Consider the following 20,987-nt stretch of genomic DNA (forward strand, 5'->3'; position numbering starts at 1 on the left):
CAAAGTAGGCCTACCTTTACATCCCAGACAGAGTAGGCCTACCTTTCCATCCCAGACAGCGTAGTCCTACCTTTCCATCCCAGACAGAGTAGGTCTACCTTTCCATCACAGACAGAGTAGGCCTACCTTTCCATCACAGACAGAGTAGGCCTACCTTTCCATCCCAGACAGAGTAGGCCTACCTTTCCATCCCAGACAGAGTAGGCCTACCGTTCCATCCCAGACAGCGTAGGCCTACCTTTCCATCCCAGACAGAGTAGGCCTACCTTTCCATCACAGACAGAGTAGGCCTACCTTTCCATCCCAGACAGAGTAGGCCTACCTTTCCATCCCAGACAGAGTAGGCCTACCTTTCCATCCCAGACAGCGTAGGCCTACCTTTCCATCCCAGACAGAGTAGGCCTACCTTTCCATCCCAGACAGAGTAGGTCTACCTTTCCATCCCAGACAGAGTAGGTCTACCTTTCCATCCCAGACAGAGTAGGTCTACCTTTCCATCCCAGACAGAGTAGGCCTACCTTTCCATCCCAGACAGAGTAGGTCTACCTTTCCACCCCAGACAGAGTAGGCCTACCTTTCCACCCCAGACAGAGTAGGCCTACCTTTCCACCCCAGACAGAGTAGGCCTACTGACGCAGAAAAATGTAAGTTTTAACTGCTGGCTACTCTTCCTCCATGGCTTAACCCAGTGAGAGAAGGTCGTAAGTGCTTCCCTAAAAGCTGTCTGGGTTTAAACATATTTTATTGTACAGAAAGTGAATAGCTTAATCAATTGATAGTGACAGAATTAGATTGCTTCCCAAGCGAAGTCATTTTTTTGTCTTCTCGAATATAAGAGGTTGTAGATCAGCCTCTCAATGTCAAAGAAACGAAACAATGATACAGATTGTTTCTAGCATAAAGCATCGCGGACGAAAGCGATTTTATCGATCACTTTATATAATCGGATCCATTCTATTTTCTTCAAAATCTTAAGATAACAAGGGGTAGGGCTGTGCTTTTTGCCATTCTCTTTAGTAAAAAGTAGGCATATGACATAACATCTCATACCCTCTCAATTCGAGTCTTGGTTTTAACTTAACAGCCCTTCAATGACACGGAGGTAGGCTATTTAAAGAGTGGAGGAATTGACTGACAAATGTATGGATATAGCAGCAGCCTAATTTTTTCTGTCAAACAGGTAGGCCTACCTCTTATTTCTTAAATAAGAAGGAACAGGCTCCAACACAAAGCCCTCTTGTTAGTAAAGTCTAATAAAAATGAATATGGTTCAAATGAATTATGCCTACTTTTAGCACCATGAGCTGTCCGTTTCTGATTGATTGTGCCGTGGCTGCTGCTCTCAGCACCACAATGTAAGTTGCTCGAACCTGGCTTATTATTTAACTCTGGTAAATAGGCCTACATCATGGGAAAGAAACTCCGCCAGGTCAGCGGAGTCAATCACCACCTTCCGGAAACACCTGAAACACCACCTCTTTAAGGAATACCTAGGATAGGATAAAGTAATCCTTCTAACCCCCCCCCCCCCCTTAAAAGAGTTAGATGCACTATTGTAAAGTGGTTGTTCCACTGGATATCATAAGGTGAATGCACCAACTTGTAAGTCGCTCTGGATAAGAGCGTCTGCTAAATGACTTAAATGTAAATGTAATATTGTTTAAAATCAAATCTATTATTGTAGCAAGCTATCAAAGTTTACTTCCGATCCTCCTCATCTTCACCCTCCTTCTCAAACTGAACTGAACAGACCATGGGCAAGATAGTGAATATTTTGGACTAGGCCTAATAAAATATTATTTTTGGAAGAAGCCTTTGACTCTCCTCCTGAACTACCAACATAGGCCTACACAGCACAGCATTGGTTAGGCAGTACACAAAAAAGGTTTTTGATCAGCAAGAGCAGAGCAGGCCGGGGCTCAGGGTTGGAATATTCATTGCGGTGTGTAATGCAGCCTAGTTTTATTTACACCATCCCGGCAGCTATCTTATAAATATAACTTTGTTCTGTGCTTGTCTGAGGATGCACTTCATAGCCTACAGCAAGGATCATCAGCTAGATTCAGCCGTGGGACCATTTCTTCCTGGAGCGGATGGTCAGGTGGCCAGAACATAATTACAAATCATTTGTAGACTGCAGATTGACCACAAGAAGCCCAAACGGATATAATGTTTGACTAAAACAATCATTTCAAACCTTATTTACATTTGTATATGATCACGTGTCTTTCTATTATGCGTGGAAATACTTGGCAACAGATTTCTTAAATTAAAACCACTTGGAGCTGATTTCCTTGTGTTTTTACAGTCTTTTATGTCCCAACAATGAAAATTCCACACCAAAAGAAACTTGTGGGACCAACTAAAATGTGGCCCACGGGCCGCCAGTTGGAGAACCCTGGCCTATAGGGTATGGGTCATTTGATTGAGACCACACTAAATAGCGTATAAGGGCACTTAAATAGCATGCCCAGCGGAGAATCATAGATGAGGGGTGGCATCGGGCACACATCGCCTTATAAGCAACTAATTCTAAAACACTAAGAAATATAGACATTTCATCAATTACAAATGATGACGCTCCCCTGGACTAGATGTAGAAAATACTAAACACTCTTCTTGAATAAAATTGACTAAGCATGACCCTCCCCCATTTTCCTCCAGGTACCCATTATGTCAATTTCAATCCATCCTTACTGTAAGCTTTCTTACAGTATGTGTCAGGCAAGGCTCGGTCAACAGCTTGTACAAACTAGACTGAAACTAGCCTAGTTTCTACTAATGGTAAACAGACAAAGTGTATTTTCACCTTACTCATTGATCTTTATAAACAAATTCAAGTTGATTGCTATTTATTTCTATCCAATTTAAAGCCAGACTGGTATGATGTCTTATCCAGTAAGCAGATACATTGTTCTAGGTATCCTTCATCTCTAAGTCTATGGAGGGCCTTATCATTGCAATTACTGACCATTTGAATGCAAAGTTTGTGGTTCCATCTTTAAGACATGGTATAAAATATGATTGCAGTGTAACCTCTCTTGACATCCTTGTCAGTGATTTGTCGTTGTTCATTTCTTGATGATTCTGGTTGTAATATAGTCTTATTTTTTCTGTGGTTGTGAAAGTAGAAGTATTTTGTACCTAAAAAATAAATAACTACAGTACAATGAATGAAAAAAATATTTTTGCGATTTATTGGAAATATATACTGAACAACAATATAAACGCAACATGCAAAAATGTCTAAGATTTTACAGAGTTACAGTTCATATAAAGAAATCAGTCAATTGAAATAAATTCATTAGCCCTAATCTATGTATTTCACATGACTGGGAATACTGTTGGTCACAGATACTTTTGGTCATGTAGTCTATGTGGACACCTGCTCATCAAACATCGCATTCCAAAATCATGGGCATTAATATGGAGTTGGTCCCCCCTTTGCTGCTATAACAGCCTCCACTCTTCTGGGAAGGCTTTCCACTAGCTGTTGGAACATTGCTGCGGGGACTTGCTTCCATTCAGCCACAAGAGCATTAGTGAGGTCGGGCACTGATGTTGGGCGATTAGGCCTGGCTCGCAGTCGGTGTTCCAATTCATCCCAAAGGTGTTCGATGGGGTTGAGGTCAGTGCTCTGTGCAGGCCAGTCAGGTTCTTCCAAACCGATCTCGGCAAACCATTTCTGTATGGACCTCACTTTGTGCACGGGAGCATTGTCATGCTGAAACAGGAAAGGGCCTTCACCAAACTGTTGCCACAAGAACCATGAAAAACAACCCCAGACCATTATTCCTCCTCCACCAAACTTTACAGTTGGCACTATGAATTGGGGCAGGTAATGTTCTCCTTAGTTGATCAGGCTGTTGCTTGTGGAATGTTCTCCCACTCCTCTTCAATGTCTAGTTAAATAAATAAGAACAGTGGCTGTGCGAAGTTGCTGGATATTGGTGGCAACTGGAACACGCTGTCGTACATGTCGATCCAGAGCATCTGGTGAGTATTCAGGCCATGGAAGAACTGGGATATTTTCAGCTTCCAGGAATTGTGTACAGATCCTTGTGACATGGGGCCATGCATTATCATGCTGAAACATGAGATGATGCCAGTGGATGAATGGCGCGACAATGGGCCTCAGGATCTCATCACAATATCTCTGCATTCAAATTGCCATCGATAAAATGCAAATGTGTTCGTTGTCAATAGCTTATGCCTGCCCATACCATAACCCCACCACCACCATGGGGCACTCTGTTAACAACGTTGATATCAGCAAACCGCTCGCCCACGTGACCCCATGCACGTGGTCTGTGTGAGGCCAGTTGGACGTACTGACAAATTCTCAGAAATTCCTTTGGAGGCGGATTCTGGTAGAGAAATTAAAATTCAATTATATGGTGACAGCTCTGGTGGACAATCCTGCAGTTAAAATGCCAATTGCACCCTGCCTCAAAACATGAGACATCTGTGGCATTGTGTTGTGTGACAAAACTGCACATTTTAAAGTGGCCTTTTATTGTCCCCAGCAGAAGGTGCACCTGTATAACGATCATGCTGTTTAATCAGCTTCTTGATATGCCACACATTCAGATTGGAAACATAGGATCAACACTTTACATCTTGCGTTTCAATTTTTGTTCAGTGTATTATCTTTGGTAATCCATTAGACATTCTGTTTTTTCCAGGATGGAAGGAAGTACGTTGCTCTATAGCCACAGGCAGGATGAGCACATGTTTAAACCGTCTTAAGAGGAGAGGAAACCCTGTCAGGTAACAATGTCCGGTGTTCATGTTTCACTTCAGGGAGGAAACCTCAAAGGAATGCTAGTACATTTCACTTATCTTGACAATCATAAATTAGCTTTTATAGTTTGAATTACATGCATTTGTAAATCATTTTATTTGCAATTAATTTGGCCTTAATCTGAACTCAACAATACATCTCATTATTTCATTGAAAAATATCACTCAAAATAAAAAATATACACGCTAGCACGGATACAAATGTTAATGTTAAAGAAATGTTAATCAAACTTCAGACAAAAAAATAACAATTGGAGAAAACAATAACAGTGATCTACTACTGTACACACCAGTGGAAGCTGGTGAGGGGAGAGCGACTCAATAATGGCTGGAACGTAGCTAATGGAATGGCATCAAACACTTCCATGTGTGTTGATGTAGTGTATTTGATACTATTCCGCTCCAACCATTACCACTAGCCTATCCTCCCCAGTTAAGGTGCCACCAACCTCCTGTGGTACACTTCATGATCCATCCGCTTACTCTTCATCAGAATCCTGCAGCAGAGCCTTCTGGGAGCTGGATGTCTTTCTCATCCCGATCTCTATGTCACCTCCCTTCCCTGCACATCTTTGTACACAGCTGTTAGGACCAGAGAAGAAGAAGCCATAGGTGGAAGTTGGCCGATACTGGCAGTGAATTTACCCAAGCTATATTAATGTAATGAGTTAGTTTATTTCGTTCCAAGTTAAACTGAAATTTACATTTTAGTCATTTAGCATTCATCTTAAGATAGCTAGGTGGGATATCCACATCTCAGTCATAGTAAACACATTTTTCCTCAATAAACTAGCTATCAGCAAAGTCAGTGCTAGTAGGGATAAAGTTAACTGACCTATTTGGAGACGGTATAAAAGCGTATGGATGAAACGTGGATAAAGGAAGATGCTCACCACCAGCCCATCCAGTAGTTGATGCCAACGATCAGCAGGGCCACAGCTAGATGCCAGCAGAAGCACATGGTGACGAACATGGTGTTATCGTGTGCCTTCAGATCCCACTGTACTCCGTTTAATGGGTACAGCACGAATCCAATCTGAAAGAACAAACACATATTTGCTCAGTTTTTCTCTGAGAGTGTGATTCATGAGATCGACTCGTTTGAAAATGAAAGTGGTTATTTTGGTGGTGGTTTGCTACTGTATTACCTGAAAGAACCAGGAGCCTTGCAGGATGGTTAGGCTGACCCTGAGCAGCTCCAGTATGATGTTATCTCGCATGAACACCTCCAACAGGGTGCTGGCCGCCACACCAAACACTGCCACAAACAGCAGGGAGTGGATGTGGGTATCCAGAGGAGGGCGCATGTGCACATGGAAGTAAAACAGAAACCCTGGAGGGGAATGGAACATCCTGGAATATTAACACAACATGAAGATAACATCTAGTCAGTGTCTACAGTTCAGAGCAAGGAAATACTATTTGTGATAACTATAACAATTATCCTGATGGTAAGAATACCTGCAAATTAAAATACGCCTCAAGTCTGCTAATGACTAGAGATGTACAATCAACCTTTTTGACACTGTACCTTCAATGAAAAAAGCCAGAGAGAGAGCAAGGCGGTCAAGACCAAGTGGGACTGGAAGCGGTGACATACTGAGGACTTTAACAATTCCCCAGATGCCGAAGAAGAAGTACATTGTGCTGTGCTGCCAGTTCATCAGCTTCACCCAGGACTTAGTCTCTCTGAGGTACAGGTGGCCATGGGGCCCATCGGGCACAAACTGCTCTGCCATGATGCCTACAGAATGACAGAACAACATCTAGGTCAAATGTGGTTGAGAGATTCCATAGTGTAAAATCCTGAAAGAGAGAGTGGTACAAATAAGTGCACCAAGGAAGACACTCACCCACAAAGGCTAAGAAAATGATGAGTGCCCCCTCGATTAAGTCGATTCTGTTAAAGAACAGGGGCAGTTTTTGTCTTCCTTTAGGCTGACGCCTCCTCCAGAAGTGTCGGAGAGGGTACTTCATTGACCAACACAGGCCTAACAGCAGAAAGCAGCTGCCGGGAAGGGCATGTCCCTTGAAGTTGGCCATCCTACTGTCAAAACTGAAAAATTTGAAATATGAATGATAAATTAAATGAGCAATAAATCATAAACAAGTTGTTTTGTGATAATAGAAAGTACCACAGAGAGTAATTGTTTGAGCAACTTTACAATTTTCACAACTTTAATAAAATATGCAAAAAGGTGCGTATGAGCTAAACGATGCAGATGGAAATGATTTTGTACTAGGACTATTCAGTCATCCAGAATGAAAGTATATTTGTTTTTTTATCTTGAGGTCAATTTAGAACACGCATTGTGTCCTGGCAATGACTCCCATGTATCCAGGAGATAGATACCAGTCCTAAAGACATTTATCTTGCAAATTAAAATGCAAATCCATTTGTGCAGTCCAAAAGAGAGCTAGATGGTTAGAGATAACATAGAGGTGCATAGTAAAGAGAGAGAGACCAAGGTAAGACAATTCTGGAGTTTGCACACCGGTTTGTAGTTTCCAGTCATGTCAGATAATTGATATAAAAAAAGCACTTGTGTGATCATAGTAAATTTTACCTTTAAAGAAATGCTGTACTGAGTTGAATATGCATGTGCTGTGTATAATAGGTCAATGTTGCTATGTTGTCTGTACTGGGGAAAAAAACAAGAGTTGGTTGTGCGGGTGATGTCCTTTAAGTCATGCTGGTGGGATGTCACTTACTTATTAGGCATCACAGTAGGCTGGAGTTCCATCCTTTTTATTTTTGGGTTGTTGGTGTAATGTATTGTATACCTTTGGTTGGTTACTGTTTATTTTTGTTTGACAGAGGATGTGTGTGTGTGTGTGTGTGTGTGTGTGTGTGTGTGTGTGTGTGTGTGTGTGTGTGTGTGTGTGTGTGTGTGTGTGTGTGTGTGTGTGTGTGAGAGAGCTAAAAAAGAGGAGTGGTAAACTATCTGTCAGACAAGTTTTTCACGACCGGTCGCCTTGCATTCAACATTGCATAAAATATTGCCTTATTTTCTGTTCATTTTTAAAACTAAGAATTGTTGATTTTGAGTTTAATTTGAGTATTTCTCCTCTTCTGTCTGGTCCTATAAATGAAACCGTCAGACTTGTTGACATGTGGGCCGTTACCAGATTAACACCGGAGACTTTGTACCCTTACTCATCAATCATGAAAGAACACTGTTTTTTTCCACTATTAATAAACTGTATACAAAACAACCATAAAAATCCAGAGAAAGTTTAAAATGTGCATACCTTGTTTGTTGTTACAGAGCAGTTGGACGACTGCTCCCTCTCAAATCAGTGAATCCTGTTAGTTGAGATGAATTGCAATAACAGTAACCTGTCTACACCTGCTTGTCTACCTGTATTGAAAGCATCATGTGACGCTGCTCTTGCTTGCTCTGCATGACTTGACTGCGACCAATGAGCACAGCCCCCAGGGTTCTAATTACAAATGGAAACACATGGTATGCTTATTTTAATTATCTATTTATTAAATTAATGTATTTTTTGTTGATCATTGTAGTGCATCAATGGAATTATGTGAGACACCTGCAGTGTTTATGCCTACTTCAATAGGCTAATAAATACCGGTTTCATATGCAAACAGTTTGATCTAGTAATATACAGTGCCTTCAGAAAGTAGTCACACCCCTTGATTTTTCCCCCCACATTTTGTTGTTACAGCCTGATTTTAAAATGGATTAAATTGATATTTTTTTGGTCACTGGTCTACACACAATACCCCCTACCCCATTTTCAAAAATTGTACCAATTAATTATGAAAAGCTGAAATGTCTTAAGTCAAGTATTCGACCCCTTTGTTATGGCAAGCCTAAATAAGTTCAGGAGTAAACATTTGCTTAACAAGTCACAAAATAAGTAGCATAGACTCGCTCTGTGTGCAATACTAGCAAATAATTTATAACTAACCCAAAATAGTTCAAACGGGTGCTTCAGCTTTACAGCCCCTGTGACATGTCTGGGTTAGCCCTTCTGTCTATGATAATAGTGTTTAATGTGATCTTTGATTGACTACCTAATCTTTGTTCCCCATACATACAATTATCTATAAGGTCCCTCAGTCGAGCAGTGAATTTCAAACACAGATTCAACCACAAAGCCCAGGGAGGTTTTCCAGTAACTCGCAAAGAAGTGCAGCTACAGTATTGGTAGATGGGTATAAAAAAAGAAGCAGACATTAAATATCCCTTTGAGCATGGTGAAGTTATTAATCACACTTTGGATGGTGTATCAATACACCCAGTCACTACAAGATACAGATGTCCTTCCTAACTCAGTTGCCGGAGAGGAAGGAAACTACTCAGGGATTTCACCAATGGTGACTTTAAAACAGTTACAGAGATTAATGGCTGTGACAAGAAAACTGAGGATGGATCAACAACATTGTAGTTACTCCACAATACTAACCTAATTGACAGTGAAAATAAGGAAGCCTGTACAGAATAAAAATTGTCCAAAACATGCATACTGTTTTCAACAAAGGCACTAAAGTAATACTGCAAAGAATGTGGCAAAGCAACTAACTTTTTGTCCTGAATATATTTGGGGAAAATCCAATAAACCACATTACTGAGTACCACCCTCCATAATTTCAAGCATAGTGATGGTTGCATCATGTTATGGGTATGCTTGTAATTGTTTTTCAGGATAGAAAATAAACGGAATGGAGCTACGCATTGGCACAATCCTATAGGAAAACCTGGTTCAGTCTTCTTTCCACTATACACTAGGAGATGAATTCACCTTTCAGCAGGACAATAACCTAAAACACAAGGCCAAATCTGCACTGGAGTTGCTTACCAAGAAGACAGTGAATGTTCCTGAGTGGCCGAGTTACAGTTTTGACTTAAATCTACTTGAAAATCTATGGCAAGACCTGAAACAACCAATCTGACTGAGCTTGAAGAATTTAGAAAATAATAATGGGCAAATATTGCACAATCCAGGTGTGCAAAGCTCTTAGAGACACCCATAAAGACTCACAGCTGTAATCGCTGCCAAAGGTGCTTTTACAAAGTGTTGACTCAGGGGTGTGAATACTTATGTAAATTTATGTAAAATATTTCTGTATTTTGTTTTCAGTAAATGTGCAAAAATGTCTAAAAACATGTTTAAACTTTGTCATCATGGAGTATGGTGCTTAGATGGGTGAGAAAAACCCCTGATTTAATAAATGTTTAATTCAGGCTGTAACAACAAAGTGGAATAAGTCAAAGGGTATGAGTACTTTCTGAAGGCAGGTAGCTATTTTGTTGTCAATTTCAAAATAACCGAAATTTGACTTTTCTATACCAGGGCTGTTCAAATCCAGTCCTGAAGGGCTGAAACACTTCTGGTTTTTGTTTCTACCTGATAGTTAATTGCACTCACCTGGTATCCCAGGTCTGAATTAGTCCCTGATTAGAAGGAGAGGATGAAAACCAGAAGTGGCTTCACCCTCCATGACCGGAGTTGAACAGCCCTGTTCAACACTGTTGTGTAACCTCTGAAAAGGGTCACAGAACTCTCAGATGTCAGGCATTTTACAGTAGAGTATTGCTGGGGGTTTTAGGAGGACTTAGGCACAATTTCAGTTAATGTGTAATCTCTTACTTTCAGGGAGGTGTTTGCTGGAAGGGAGAGGCCAGTGTAAATGCCAGACTCAAATGAAATTCGATAATGTTTATTTCAGTCAATCAGATCAATCCAGATAAATATTTAAAGCATTTACTATACAGGTTTTTAAATACAAAATCATCACCCTGACTAGGCATACCAAAACCAACATATTCAATTGTTCTTCAGTGTTACTATCAGATTTATTCCTTAGAACTGGCAATTAATTATTGCTAATAATGACACAAAACTTGGGGTTATAAGTGTGGGGATCAGAGTATTGCACAGAAGAATTTCTTCTCCCGAAAGGGGTTCTCAGAGGATGGCACTGGTGTCACCAGCGGGTCCTCCTTGGCATGAGCCTCACAGAAGGCCATTAGATCAGCTGCTGCTTTGGACACCTGCACATATAAAACATGGTTAATAAAGACAAAGATAAAAGATTGGAGAGTGGGGAAAAAGACAATGTGCTCTATTTACAATGTAGTTACTGATAATCAACAGCTTATTCGGTAACATGAAGAGATAATCTACTACTGGTACTCCAGCTCTTTTGCCTTGTAACCATTTGTTGCTCACCATCATTCTTTCAATGTTGACCTCCAGTTTCAGCTGTTCCACTGTCTTGCGAGCATCTGCAATCTTAGCCATGTTATTGGACATCCTGCTTCCTCTCGCTGTACCTCAGCCTGGTCCAACTGTTTGTAGATTATGCATTAATTTAATGCAATTAACAAGAATCGTCAAAATCACACTTTTCTTAAAATCAGTTACACGCGTAGTGCCATTTTCCATCATACATACATGCCAAAGAGATAGTGTGTAATGGTTTCATGTGCTTGTTATTGCTTCTGCTGCCTGGGTCTCAGCTGGAAGTGCTACAGTGAGGGCCTTAGAGGGAGAGGTGCAGGGAGGGGCATGCATAGGCAGCAGCATTACCCAAGGGGCACCTCACTTGTTTCTCTGTATCTGTATATCTATTTGTAAATTAAATTTGCTTAACACTTATTATCGTTTAATGAGGATCGTACTGTATTTGTGATGATTAAAAGTAGCATTCGTTCTCTTACGCATTGCATGTGAATAAAGAAAATAACAATCACTTTTCTCATCCCTCCATATACAATGCCCAATTTTGTTGCTGGTAATCATGTGGCACAGTTTGTCTCTTGATGACTGTTGCCCACTATGCCCATTCAGAGGGCAGTGAAACATCCAAACTTAACTGCAGTTTATTTTCTCAGACTTTTCTTTCATAGACAACTGAATGAACTGATGATGAAAACTAGTTTTGTTTTTGACATGAACATTTACATAACATGACCTACACTTTAATGGACTGTACAACAAAAAATATGTAAAACTTTATAATTTTTGGCCTATATCAGAACACAGTAAAATGTATGTTTTATTTACCAAAACACAATGTCACTGTCACTATGGACTACAACACATAAACATCAGCACAATCTAATTCAAAGAGTCTAATTAGCCACTTACCGCAAAAACAAGACAAGACGGGTTGGTAGTTCCAGGGCTCTACAGTTGAGGTGTGATAGTTGAACAAGGCACACTCCACCCACTTAGAGTTCCAAATGGAGAGAGATTAGGGGGTAAGATGGGGAGGAGTGCTTGAATAGGTTGCCTCCTCTTATAATTAGCTGTCTTTCTACCCCCATGTTGGGCTCAATGCAACAGTAGTAGCAGGCGACGTGGGGTGTGACCTTCCTTTCTTTATCATTTGCTTGTCATCAATTAGACTAGCATTTGATCGGTTTACCTCAGACAACTAGATCGTTCTTTGGAAAAGAGATTGTAATTTTGTTGTAAAGGTTGTACTTTTTTTCTCATAATTTTTCTTGCAAATTTGGGTAATGCTTATTGGATTTAATTATTTAAGCCAGTGATCTGCGTGTAACCAAGAGCCTTAGGCAGGACCGGTGTCATGAGAGATATGCCCAGTGGTTGTTTTCCCACATACTCCCTCAACAAATATGTACCTGTAAGATTACACAAGAGAGGAAGCTTCGTATCAGACTCTACACATTTTATCTGTTGGGATTGAAGGGAGAGAATATCATCGTTATCTTAAAATACTCTTGATGGAGTGTAATACGGAATGTTTAATACCATATAGCTAGCCTATTATCATAATTCATTGTGCGGCTAGTGATCCTGACAGTCTGATATAGAATGTGAAGTGAAATCTCTCAAAGGGCAGTTACAGTAAGCTTCCAGTAACTCATAGTACTGCATGGATTGTCAGTATCTCCAGCAGGGCTTGCAGGGTTGCCAGACAACAGCAGGGGGCACAGTGCCTGCCTCATAGTTGAATGCCAAGCGTCTCATTAGCAGGTGTTTTCCTGCATTAATTGGTCGTCTCACTGCAAGTAGGGGGCTCCAGCCAGCCCAACAAGCTAGCCCTTCTAGACTAACCCTTTCTCTGCTGCTGGGGCACAGGTGGATAGTTTGCCCACAGAAATGTGTTCTGTTAAATGGTGATTTTTATTGAATTCATGTTATTTTATCAAACTTTTACTCTAGAGTCTAGACCAGGGGTACTGAACTCTGTCCGGAGCCTTCTGGACTTCTGTTCTACCTGATAATTAATTGCACACACCTGGTGTTCCGAGTCTAAATCAGTCCCTGATAAGAGGGGAACAATGACAAATTGCAGTGGAAGTGGCTTCGAGGTCCAGATTTAAATTTGAGGGGTCTAGACCATGGTGTAATGATATATCATACCATGTATGGAAGTTGCCACAGAGGGCCAAGCAGCTGGTGAGTCATTGAGATGTTTATAGGTTAAATAACAGCAGTTTATGTACACTTGTTGATGATATAATTGTTCTAGGCTAGGCCTTTGTGCAGCCCACCGGAGTTGGATGTGACCTGGAGGCACCAACCTCTGTTGAAGATCATTTTCCAGCCCAAGCACTACATGCACTTTTTTTGCTATATAAATTAACTCTATTATTATGTTTTATTATTATATATTGTGCTAAAATCTATACTTCACATTGAACTGAATGAATTCTGCGGCCCATTGTCAGACACTAACTTGTTCAGATTACACCTGAGACTATTCTGGTGCATTTTAAACTTGTTTTCTTCGCTCCATAACATGCTGACTGGCCATTACCCTTAACATTTAGTCAATGAATACATTCACAACACATTTTTAAAAGGGGTACTTTGTTTTAAGGCCTGTTATTATGAACTGACCTGGACAAAACATTTTCCCTGAAATAAATTCACATAGGCCCAAAGATGATTTGCAGAAATACATTTATTCTCCAGACACAGGATATCATTATCATGCACTCAACATAGTCTCTGTTTTGATTGGCAGACTCTTCTGTTGGCAGACAATTCTGTTGGAAGACTCTCCTGTTGGCAGACTCTCTTCTTGCATGATCTCTAAACTCATCCTCAGGCTAATTGCGCATAACAATTCAGAGGAATGGGTAGAAGTGTCTGGTGAACGTGATGATGTTGGCCTCTAGCACACACAGTAGTATCCAGAGATGTCATTTTCCCAATCACCGAAAAGACCTTGCATCGTTTCTTTGAGGCGATATTTGATTCCAGCACCGAATTTAGATTTGCTTCCTCTCTTCTTGGTGTATTTCCAAACAGTAAGGCTGCAACCCCTTGACACCACCAAGGAAGAGATGCGGTTGTTCCAGCGCCATGGGATGATAGGGACGTCCTCACCTGGGTAAGCATCAAGGTACTCTCCCCCACAACTCTGCTCGTAATAATAGTGACTGTCCTCGAACATACGTGCGCAAAGCTTCACGCCATCTGCGTCTTTCAACGCATTGGCTTCTGGGCATTGGGCATTGAGGACTTCAAAGCACAAAGTGCTCAGAAGCAGAGCGATCATCACCTTCATGGTTGCTTCGTTGGTGTCTGGACAGAAGGGGTGCAGGTGTCTCCTTAAATAGCCTTAACCTCTGACCATGTGGATGTTTTGTCATGTGTGAGAATTTGAGTGTGTTTAAGCAGGTGTCCTGAAGGTTTCTCTTTTTGAACCAGATTAGAACCAGTTCAGAAACCAACATGATACATATTGACCTAGCTATATAACTTACAAATAGGCTATATCTTTTAGCCAAATAATGTGTAATACTTAATAACTTTCATGAACAATCCATTTTGCGGTTTTATTTTACATTTTACATTTACATTTTTATAAATGCTTTATACATTTTAACAAATAATGAAATACTTATTAATGGTGTATAAATGCTTATTCATGAAAGGTTATAAAGTGTTACCAAATAAAGTAATAAAAGGCATCACTCAGTCTGGTCGAATCAGATATTTGTTTATTACAAGAAACACATCTAACTGATCTTGAACATGAAACATTAGAAATAAAGTGGATTGGCCAAATGTGTTATTTTTCCTTTAACACCAAGAGCAGAGGGGTCGCCCTCCTCATCAACAAAGAAACACCATTTAAACTAATATATGTTCAGGGTGCTTCATTTTAATTCATGGTACAATCAACAATCAATCATACACCATGCTGAATTTATATGGTCCCAAAACTGACTATCCTCAATTTTTCCATTTAATCTTAAAGCATTTACAAGATTTTACCAACTCCAGAATTCTAGTTGGAGGAGATATTAACGCTGTTATTGATCCACTAGTACGCACATGCATTCAACAAGCGCTCCAGGAACCATTAAAAGCTACATGGTAAAACAAGGTATGGTGGATATTTGGCTTCTCTTCAATCCGGACGAGAGAGAGTTTACCTGTATCTCACCTCATCATAAAATGTAATCCCGTATAAACCTTTTCATCTGTAATGCATTTTTTGCAATCCCAAATTTCCAAACCCCAAATTCATTCGAGTAGCACCTCCGATTACGCATTGATCAGCCTTGTCTTAACAATCAACTCCGAACGTCATCCTTCAATATGGAAATGTAACACCTTGCTTCTATCAGATTCCAAATTCGATACGCATTTTAATATGAAATGGAACAAATTCATTGAGCTTAAAACCTCTCTGGGATATGTGGGACGCTAGCGTCCCAACTGTTACGGAGTCTAGTTGATAGGTAATCGACTAGCTGGACTGTTCCCAGACTCCACGCGTAGGGATTTGTACAATGCTTAACAAGGCTGTTGAACTTGACATTGGTGTCTGTCTTTATTCCTTTATCCAACCTATCTTACAGAAACATGGTGTCAGAAGTGGCTCGGAAAACACACGTTTGTTATTTTTGTAGCTAAGTACCGTATAGGCGCAGTTACGTTCCATATGCGAACACACGCCGTTTCCTACTCACAACACTGATCAACTCGTTGTTAGCTGGCTAGCTAGCATCACTACCTACCTCCATGACTGAAGGGAAAGACATATCCTATTCCATTGCTATGGCAGCGAACATTCCGCCACCAAATCACATGGTTCTCACAGGGGACTGGAATACTAATTGGGACAACTTCAGGGATGAATTCGAGGACTATGCGCTGGCGACCGGTCTACATGAGAAACCCAACGAGGTACAAGCGGCAACTCTGAGGAGTTTAATGGGCAGCGAATGCAGGCATATCTACCGGCACAATCTCACCCTCACGGCACGACAACAGTGTGATGCAAAGGCTATATTGGATGCATTGGAGAATTACTTCAAACCCGCCAGAAACGTCATTTACGAGCGGTTCGTTTTCGGAAGCTGCAAACAGGAAGAGGGTGAGTCAGTACACAACTTTGTAACCCGTTTGAGAGAGAAATCCGCCACTTGTGAATACGGGGGATTGAAAGATGAATTGATTCGTGACAAAATAGTACTGGGAATTGCAAATGAGAGAGAGAGGCTTAACATTAGTAACTGCCATCGAAATGTGCCGCACTGCTGAAGTCACTGACATGAGAATGAGAGCAATGGAAACGGAAACCCCACGCTCCGACGTTGATACGTCTGACGTCTTGTTCAGAGGTCAGAAAGTCATTATTCCCAAATCACTACGTCCAGAGATGCTTACCCGCATACATTCCAGTCACGTTGGAGGTGACGCATGCTACCGCCAGGCTCGTGAAACATTATACTGGCCAAACATGCAAGCAGAAATTAAAGACTTTGTCAGCAACTGTACCACATGCAACGAGTACGCTCATGAACAGCAAAAGGAAACCATGATGTCACACGAACTGCCCACAAGGGCCTGGCAAATCATCAGCATGGACTTATTCAGCCACAGACAAAAGGACTATCTTCTCATCGTTGATCATTACTCTGACTTTTGGGAAATTGAACTGCTCCCTGACTTGTCTGCAGAGACGGTCATAAAGCGCTGCAAGGCAAGGTCAGCCTGACAAGGTAATCACGGACAATGGCCCACAATTCACTGCACAGTTCAAGCGTTTCGCCTCAGAATGGGAGTTTGACCACGTGACCTCCTCTCCAAGACACCCAAAAGCAAATGGCAAGGCAGAATCAGCTGTCAAGATTGCAAAAAACCTGTTAAGCAGGGCCTTGCGCGACAGCAACGACCCATGGAAAGCGATCTTACAGTGGAGGAACACACCCACCGAAAACATGGACAGCAGCCCAGCACAACGCCTTCTGTCCAGACGTCTGAAGACTACTATCCCCGTAGCTAACAAGCTACTTGAGCCCTGCGTCATGGTTGGCGTCACGGACAAACTGCGTCACAGAAAGCAGCTCGCTAAGTGCTTCTACGACCGGACTGCTCGAGACCTACCAGAGCTGGAGGTGGGTGAAACTATAAGGATGAAACCGCTGCCGGGAGACCACACAGGACTTTGGAGGCTGGGCACATGCCTACAGAGAGTTGCACCACGTTCTTACCTGGTGGATGTTGGTGGCTCCCTCTATCGTCGCAATCGGGTGGATCTGCGCGTAGCAGAGCAGACAAACCAGAACATGCCATACACTCACCTAGATGAGCTGGATCACAGTCCAGGCCTAAGGGTAAGGGGTGCAGAATTGAGACATGAGCCAACTGAAGGTGAGGCTTCTACCCCACCAAACTCTCCAGCTCGTGGCCCTAATCCTACACCTGTCAGCCAATACTTACTCACGGGTGGGTCGGCTGTGCAAGCCACCGGACAGGCTTACTCTGTAAGCAAGAGACTTAACTTGTTGTCTGTTAATTAAAAAAATAATAATAATAAATAAGGAAGATGACAACTAAAGTAAAAAAGAAAATGTCATGCTTTTCAATTGTGTTTAAGTGTGTTTAAGTTTAAGTTTAAGACTGTTAAGAACTCAATGTTATGCCGTTATGTTTGCACTTTCTATTGAAAAGGATGATGTTACGGAGTCTAGTTGATAGGTAATCGACTAGCTGGACTGTTCCCAGACTCCACGCGTAGGGATTTGTACAATGCTTAACAAGGCTGTTGAACTTGACATTGGTGTCTGTCTTTATTCCTTTATCCAACCTATCTTACAGAAACACCAACTGGCCAACATCCAGTGAAAATGCAGTGCGCCAAATTCAAATACATTTCTATAAAAATTTAACTTTCATGAAATCACACATTCAATATACCACATTAAAGCTACACTTGTTGTGAATCCAGCCAACGTGTCAGATTTAAAAATGCTTTACGGCGAAAGCAAACGATACTATTATCTGAGGGTAGCACCCCAGCAAACAAACACAGACAATCATATTTCAACCCTCCAGGCGTGACACAAAACGCAGAAAAAAAGATATAATTCATGCCTTACCTTTGACGAGCTTCTTCTGTTGGCACTCCAATATGTCGCATAAACATCACAAATGGTCCTTTTGTTCGATTAATTCCGTCGATATATATCCAAAATGTCAATTTATTTGGCGTGTTTGATCCAGAAAAACACTGGTTCCAACTCGCGCAACATGACTACAAAAGTTACCTGTAAGCTTTGTCCAAACATTTCAAACTACTTTTGTAATACAACTTTAGGTATTTTTTTACGTAAATAATTGATAAAATTGAAGATGGGATGATCTGTGTTCAATACCGGAGGAAAACAAAGTGTAGCGAGCTTCTGTGTAACGCGCCTCTAACAGAGTACACTTCCCTTGAGCCTCATTCTGAACAGTGTTACTTCTTCATTTCTCAAAGGAAAAACCTCAACCAATTTCTAAAGACTGTTGACATCCAGTGGAAGCGATAGGAACTGCAAGAAGGTCCCTTAGAAATCTCGATTCCCAATGAAATCCCATTGAAAAGAGAGTGACCTCAAATAAAATCTGAATGGTTTGTCCTCTGGGTTTCGCCTGCCAAATAAGTTCTGTTATAGTCACAGACATGATTCAAACCGTTTTAGAAACTTCAGAGTGTTTTCTATCCAAATCTACTAATAATATGCATATCTTAGCTTCTGGGCATGAGTAGCAGGCAGTTTAATTTGGGCACGCTTTTCATCCAAAATTCCAAATGCTGCCCCCTATCCAAGCACATCTGAATGAATGCCGACACTACTTATGGAAACTGCAAAAGTTGTACTTAGAGGAAAAAAAATCTTTCTGCTCAGCAAAGAAGAAAAAGAAGGAAAATAAAAAAGTAGAATTTGCAAAAATTGTCAAGGAGCTTGATACCCTCTTTACATCCACTCAAACCGATGATATTCATAAGCGACTATTACAGGCCAAACTCGAATTTAATTAAATTATTTCTGCAGAAACAGAGGCTTTAATTATGAGAACGCAACAAAATGACCATGAACTTGAGGATAAGTCCGGAAAGTTCTTGGCTAATATGCTTAAACATAACAAGGAAAAATTGGTAATCCACTCTATTAAAAACATTGAAGGTAACATTAATCTAGCAACCATAATGAAAATATTAATTCCATCTTCAAAGTATTTTATTCCAGACTACTATATATATTGCGCTAACTCCCAACGAATTTCACTCCGCATCTCGCTTCCCAAACCGATATTCCTACCGCATTAGTGACATTGGATGCAGAGAAGGCATCTGACAGTCAATCTGACCTTCCTGAACTTGGCACTTGAGAAATTCGGTTTTAGTGCATACAGTTGAAGTCGGAAGTTTAAATACACTTAGGTTGGAGTCATTAAAACAAGTTTTTCAACCACTCCACAAATTTCTTGTTAACAAACTATAGTTTTGGCAAGTCGGTTAGGACATCTAATTTATGCATGACACAAGTCATTTTTCCAACAATTGTTTACAGACAGATTATTTCACCTATAATTTACTGTATCGCAATTCCAGTGGGTCAGAAGTTTACATACACTAAGTTGACTGTGCCTTTAAACAGCTTGGAAAATTCCAGAAAATGATGTCATGGCTTTAGAAGCTTCTGATAGGCTAATTGACATCATTTGAGTCAATTGGAGGTGTACCTGTGGATGTATTTCAAGGCCTACCTTCAAACTCAGTGCCTCTTTGCTTGATATCATGGGAAAATCAAAAGAAATCAGCCAAGATCTCAGAAAAAAATATTGTAGACCTCCACAAGTCTGGTTCATCCTTGGGAGCAATTTCCAAACGCCTGAAGGTACCACGTTCATCTGTACAAACAATAGTACGCAAGTATAAACACCATGGGACCACGCAGTCGTCATACCACTCAGGAAGGAGACGCGTTCTGTCTCCTAGAGATGAACGTACTTTGGTGTGAAAAGTGCAAATCAATCCCAAAACAACAGCAAAGGACCTTGTGAAGATGCTGGAGGAAACAGGTACAAAAGTATCTATATCCACAGTAAAACGAGTCCTATATCGACATAACCTGAAAGGCCACTCAGCAAGGAAGAAGCCACTGCTCCAAAACCGCTATAAAAAAGTCAGACTACGGTTTGCAGCTGCACATGGGGACAAAGATCCCCATCACTCTGTATACTGCACTACTCTGATGATGACGTCCCCTGTGTTTTTGCTATCCCCAAGGACAAAAAACTGTTCCTATTAATTTCATTAACAATCTGCAAAAAAAGTGATACTGTTCAACTGGAAAACCAGATCCAATGTTCCAACCATACACTGGCTTAGTTTACTGTCTGACCTGGCTTCCCTGGAGAGATCCACCTTAAAACGAAATAACAACTGAAGGACTTTAACATAATCTGGGAACCATTACTTTTCTACATTCCCCCAGGCAACCACAGACAAGATCAAATATGGCACATCCTTCCTAATGATTAGCTCTCTGCTAACTGTCCTGTCCCGTTCCGTTCCATTCTGTCCTGTCTTCTCCAGTCTGGTCATCTCTAGTTTTGTCCTGTTTTGAATTCTCCCTTATTTATTTTTTTGCTTGCTCCTCTTTTTTTATTCTTACCCAACCTTTCTGCTCTTTCTCTCCTTTTTGTTGCAGTTGACCTTCTTCACTATAATAAACAGTTGTATGTACTGTTGGATGGTGGGATGGGGAGGGTAAAGAGGTGGTAGAGCTATGTGACGGGAGTGGGTATCAAGAAGATACTAGCTCATATTTGGTGCCTGGTGTACTTGCTTTTATATACAGTGCCTTCAGAAAGTATTCAGACCCCTTGACTTTTTCCACATTTGTTACGTTACAGCCTTATTCTAAAATGTATTACATTGTTGTTGT

The 20,987-nt window shown here is 41.0% G+C and overlaps 3 protein-coding genes across 3 annotated transcripts; all 3 read right to left on the minus strand.

The window, feature by feature from the left end:
• Positions 1–5,123: 5,123 nt before the first annotated feature.
• On the minus strand, positions 5,124–6,846 carry LOC120020904 (transmembrane protein 45B-like). The gene is made up of 5 exons (XM_038964527.1): positions 6,657–6,846; positions 6,335–6,547; positions 5,952–6,136; positions 5,697–5,839; positions 5,124–5,385 (listed from the first exon to the last, which is right to left on the minus strand). The coding sequence occupies exons 1-5, from the start codon at positions 6,844–6,846 to the stop codon at positions 5,283–5,285; spliced, it is 834 nt and encodes a 277-aa protein (XP_038820455.1). The 3' UTR covers positions 5,124–5,282.
• Positions 6,847–10,694: 3,848 nt separating this feature from the next.
• On the minus strand, positions 10,695–11,085 carry LOC120021800 (guanine nucleotide-binding protein G(I)/G(S)/G(O) subunit gamma-8-like). The gene is made up of 2 exons (XM_038965652.1): positions 11,002–11,085; positions 10,695–10,823 (listed from the first exon to the last, which is right to left on the minus strand). The coding sequence occupies exons 1-2, from the start codon at positions 11,083–11,085 to the stop codon at positions 10,695–10,697; spliced, it is 213 nt and encodes a 70-aa protein (XP_038821580.1).
• Positions 11,086–13,693: 2,608 nt separating this feature from the next.
• LOC120021729 (syncollin-like) lies at positions 13,694–14,330 on the minus strand. Its single transcript, XM_038965572.1, has one exon. The coding sequence runs from the start codon at positions 14,318–14,320 to the stop codon at positions 13,925–13,927; it is 396 nt and encodes a 131-aa protein (XP_038821500.1). The 5' UTR covers positions 14,321–14,330; the 3' UTR covers positions 13,694–13,924.
• Positions 14,331–20,987: the final 6,657 nt, after the last annotated feature.

Source organism: Salvelinus namaycush, chromosome 26, assembly GCF_016432855.1.
Source record: "Salvelinus namaycush isolate Seneca chromosome 26, SaNama_1.0, whole genome shotgun sequence".
Taxonomy (NCBI): Eukaryota; Metazoa; Chordata; class Actinopteri; order Salmoniformes; family Salmonidae; genus Salvelinus; species Salvelinus namaycush.

What these genes read in the sequence shown, in the direction of transcription:
- LOC120020904 (XM_038964527.1), bottom strand. Translation starts at nt 6,846, where the DNA reads ATGGCCAACTTCAAGGGACATGCCCTTCCCGGCAGCTGCTTTCTGCTG. An exon ending in TCTGGCTTTTTTCATTGAAG is followed by an intron (nt 6,137 to 6,334) that starts GTACAGTGTCAA and finishes ATTCCCCTCCAG; the next exon opens with GGTTTCTGTTTTACTTCCAT. An exon ending in AACTACTGGATGGGCTGGTG is followed by an intron (nt 5,386 to 5,696) that starts GTGAGCATCTTC and finishes TGGTCCTAACAG; the next exon opens with CTGTGTACAAAGATGTGCAG.
- LOC120021800 (XM_038965652.1), bottom strand. Translation starts at nt 11,085, where the DNA reads ATGTCCAATAACATGGCTAAGATTGCAGATGCTCGCAAGACAGTGGAA. An exon ending in TCAACATTGAAAGAATGATG is followed by an intron (nt 10,824 to 11,001) that starts GTGAGCAACAAA and finishes TTATATGTGCAG; the next exon opens with GTGTCCAAAGCAGCAGCTGA.
- LOC120021729 (XM_038965572.1), bottom strand. Translation starts at nt 14,320, where the DNA reads ATGAAGGTGATGATCGCTCTGCTTCTGAGCACTTTGTGCTTTGAAGTC.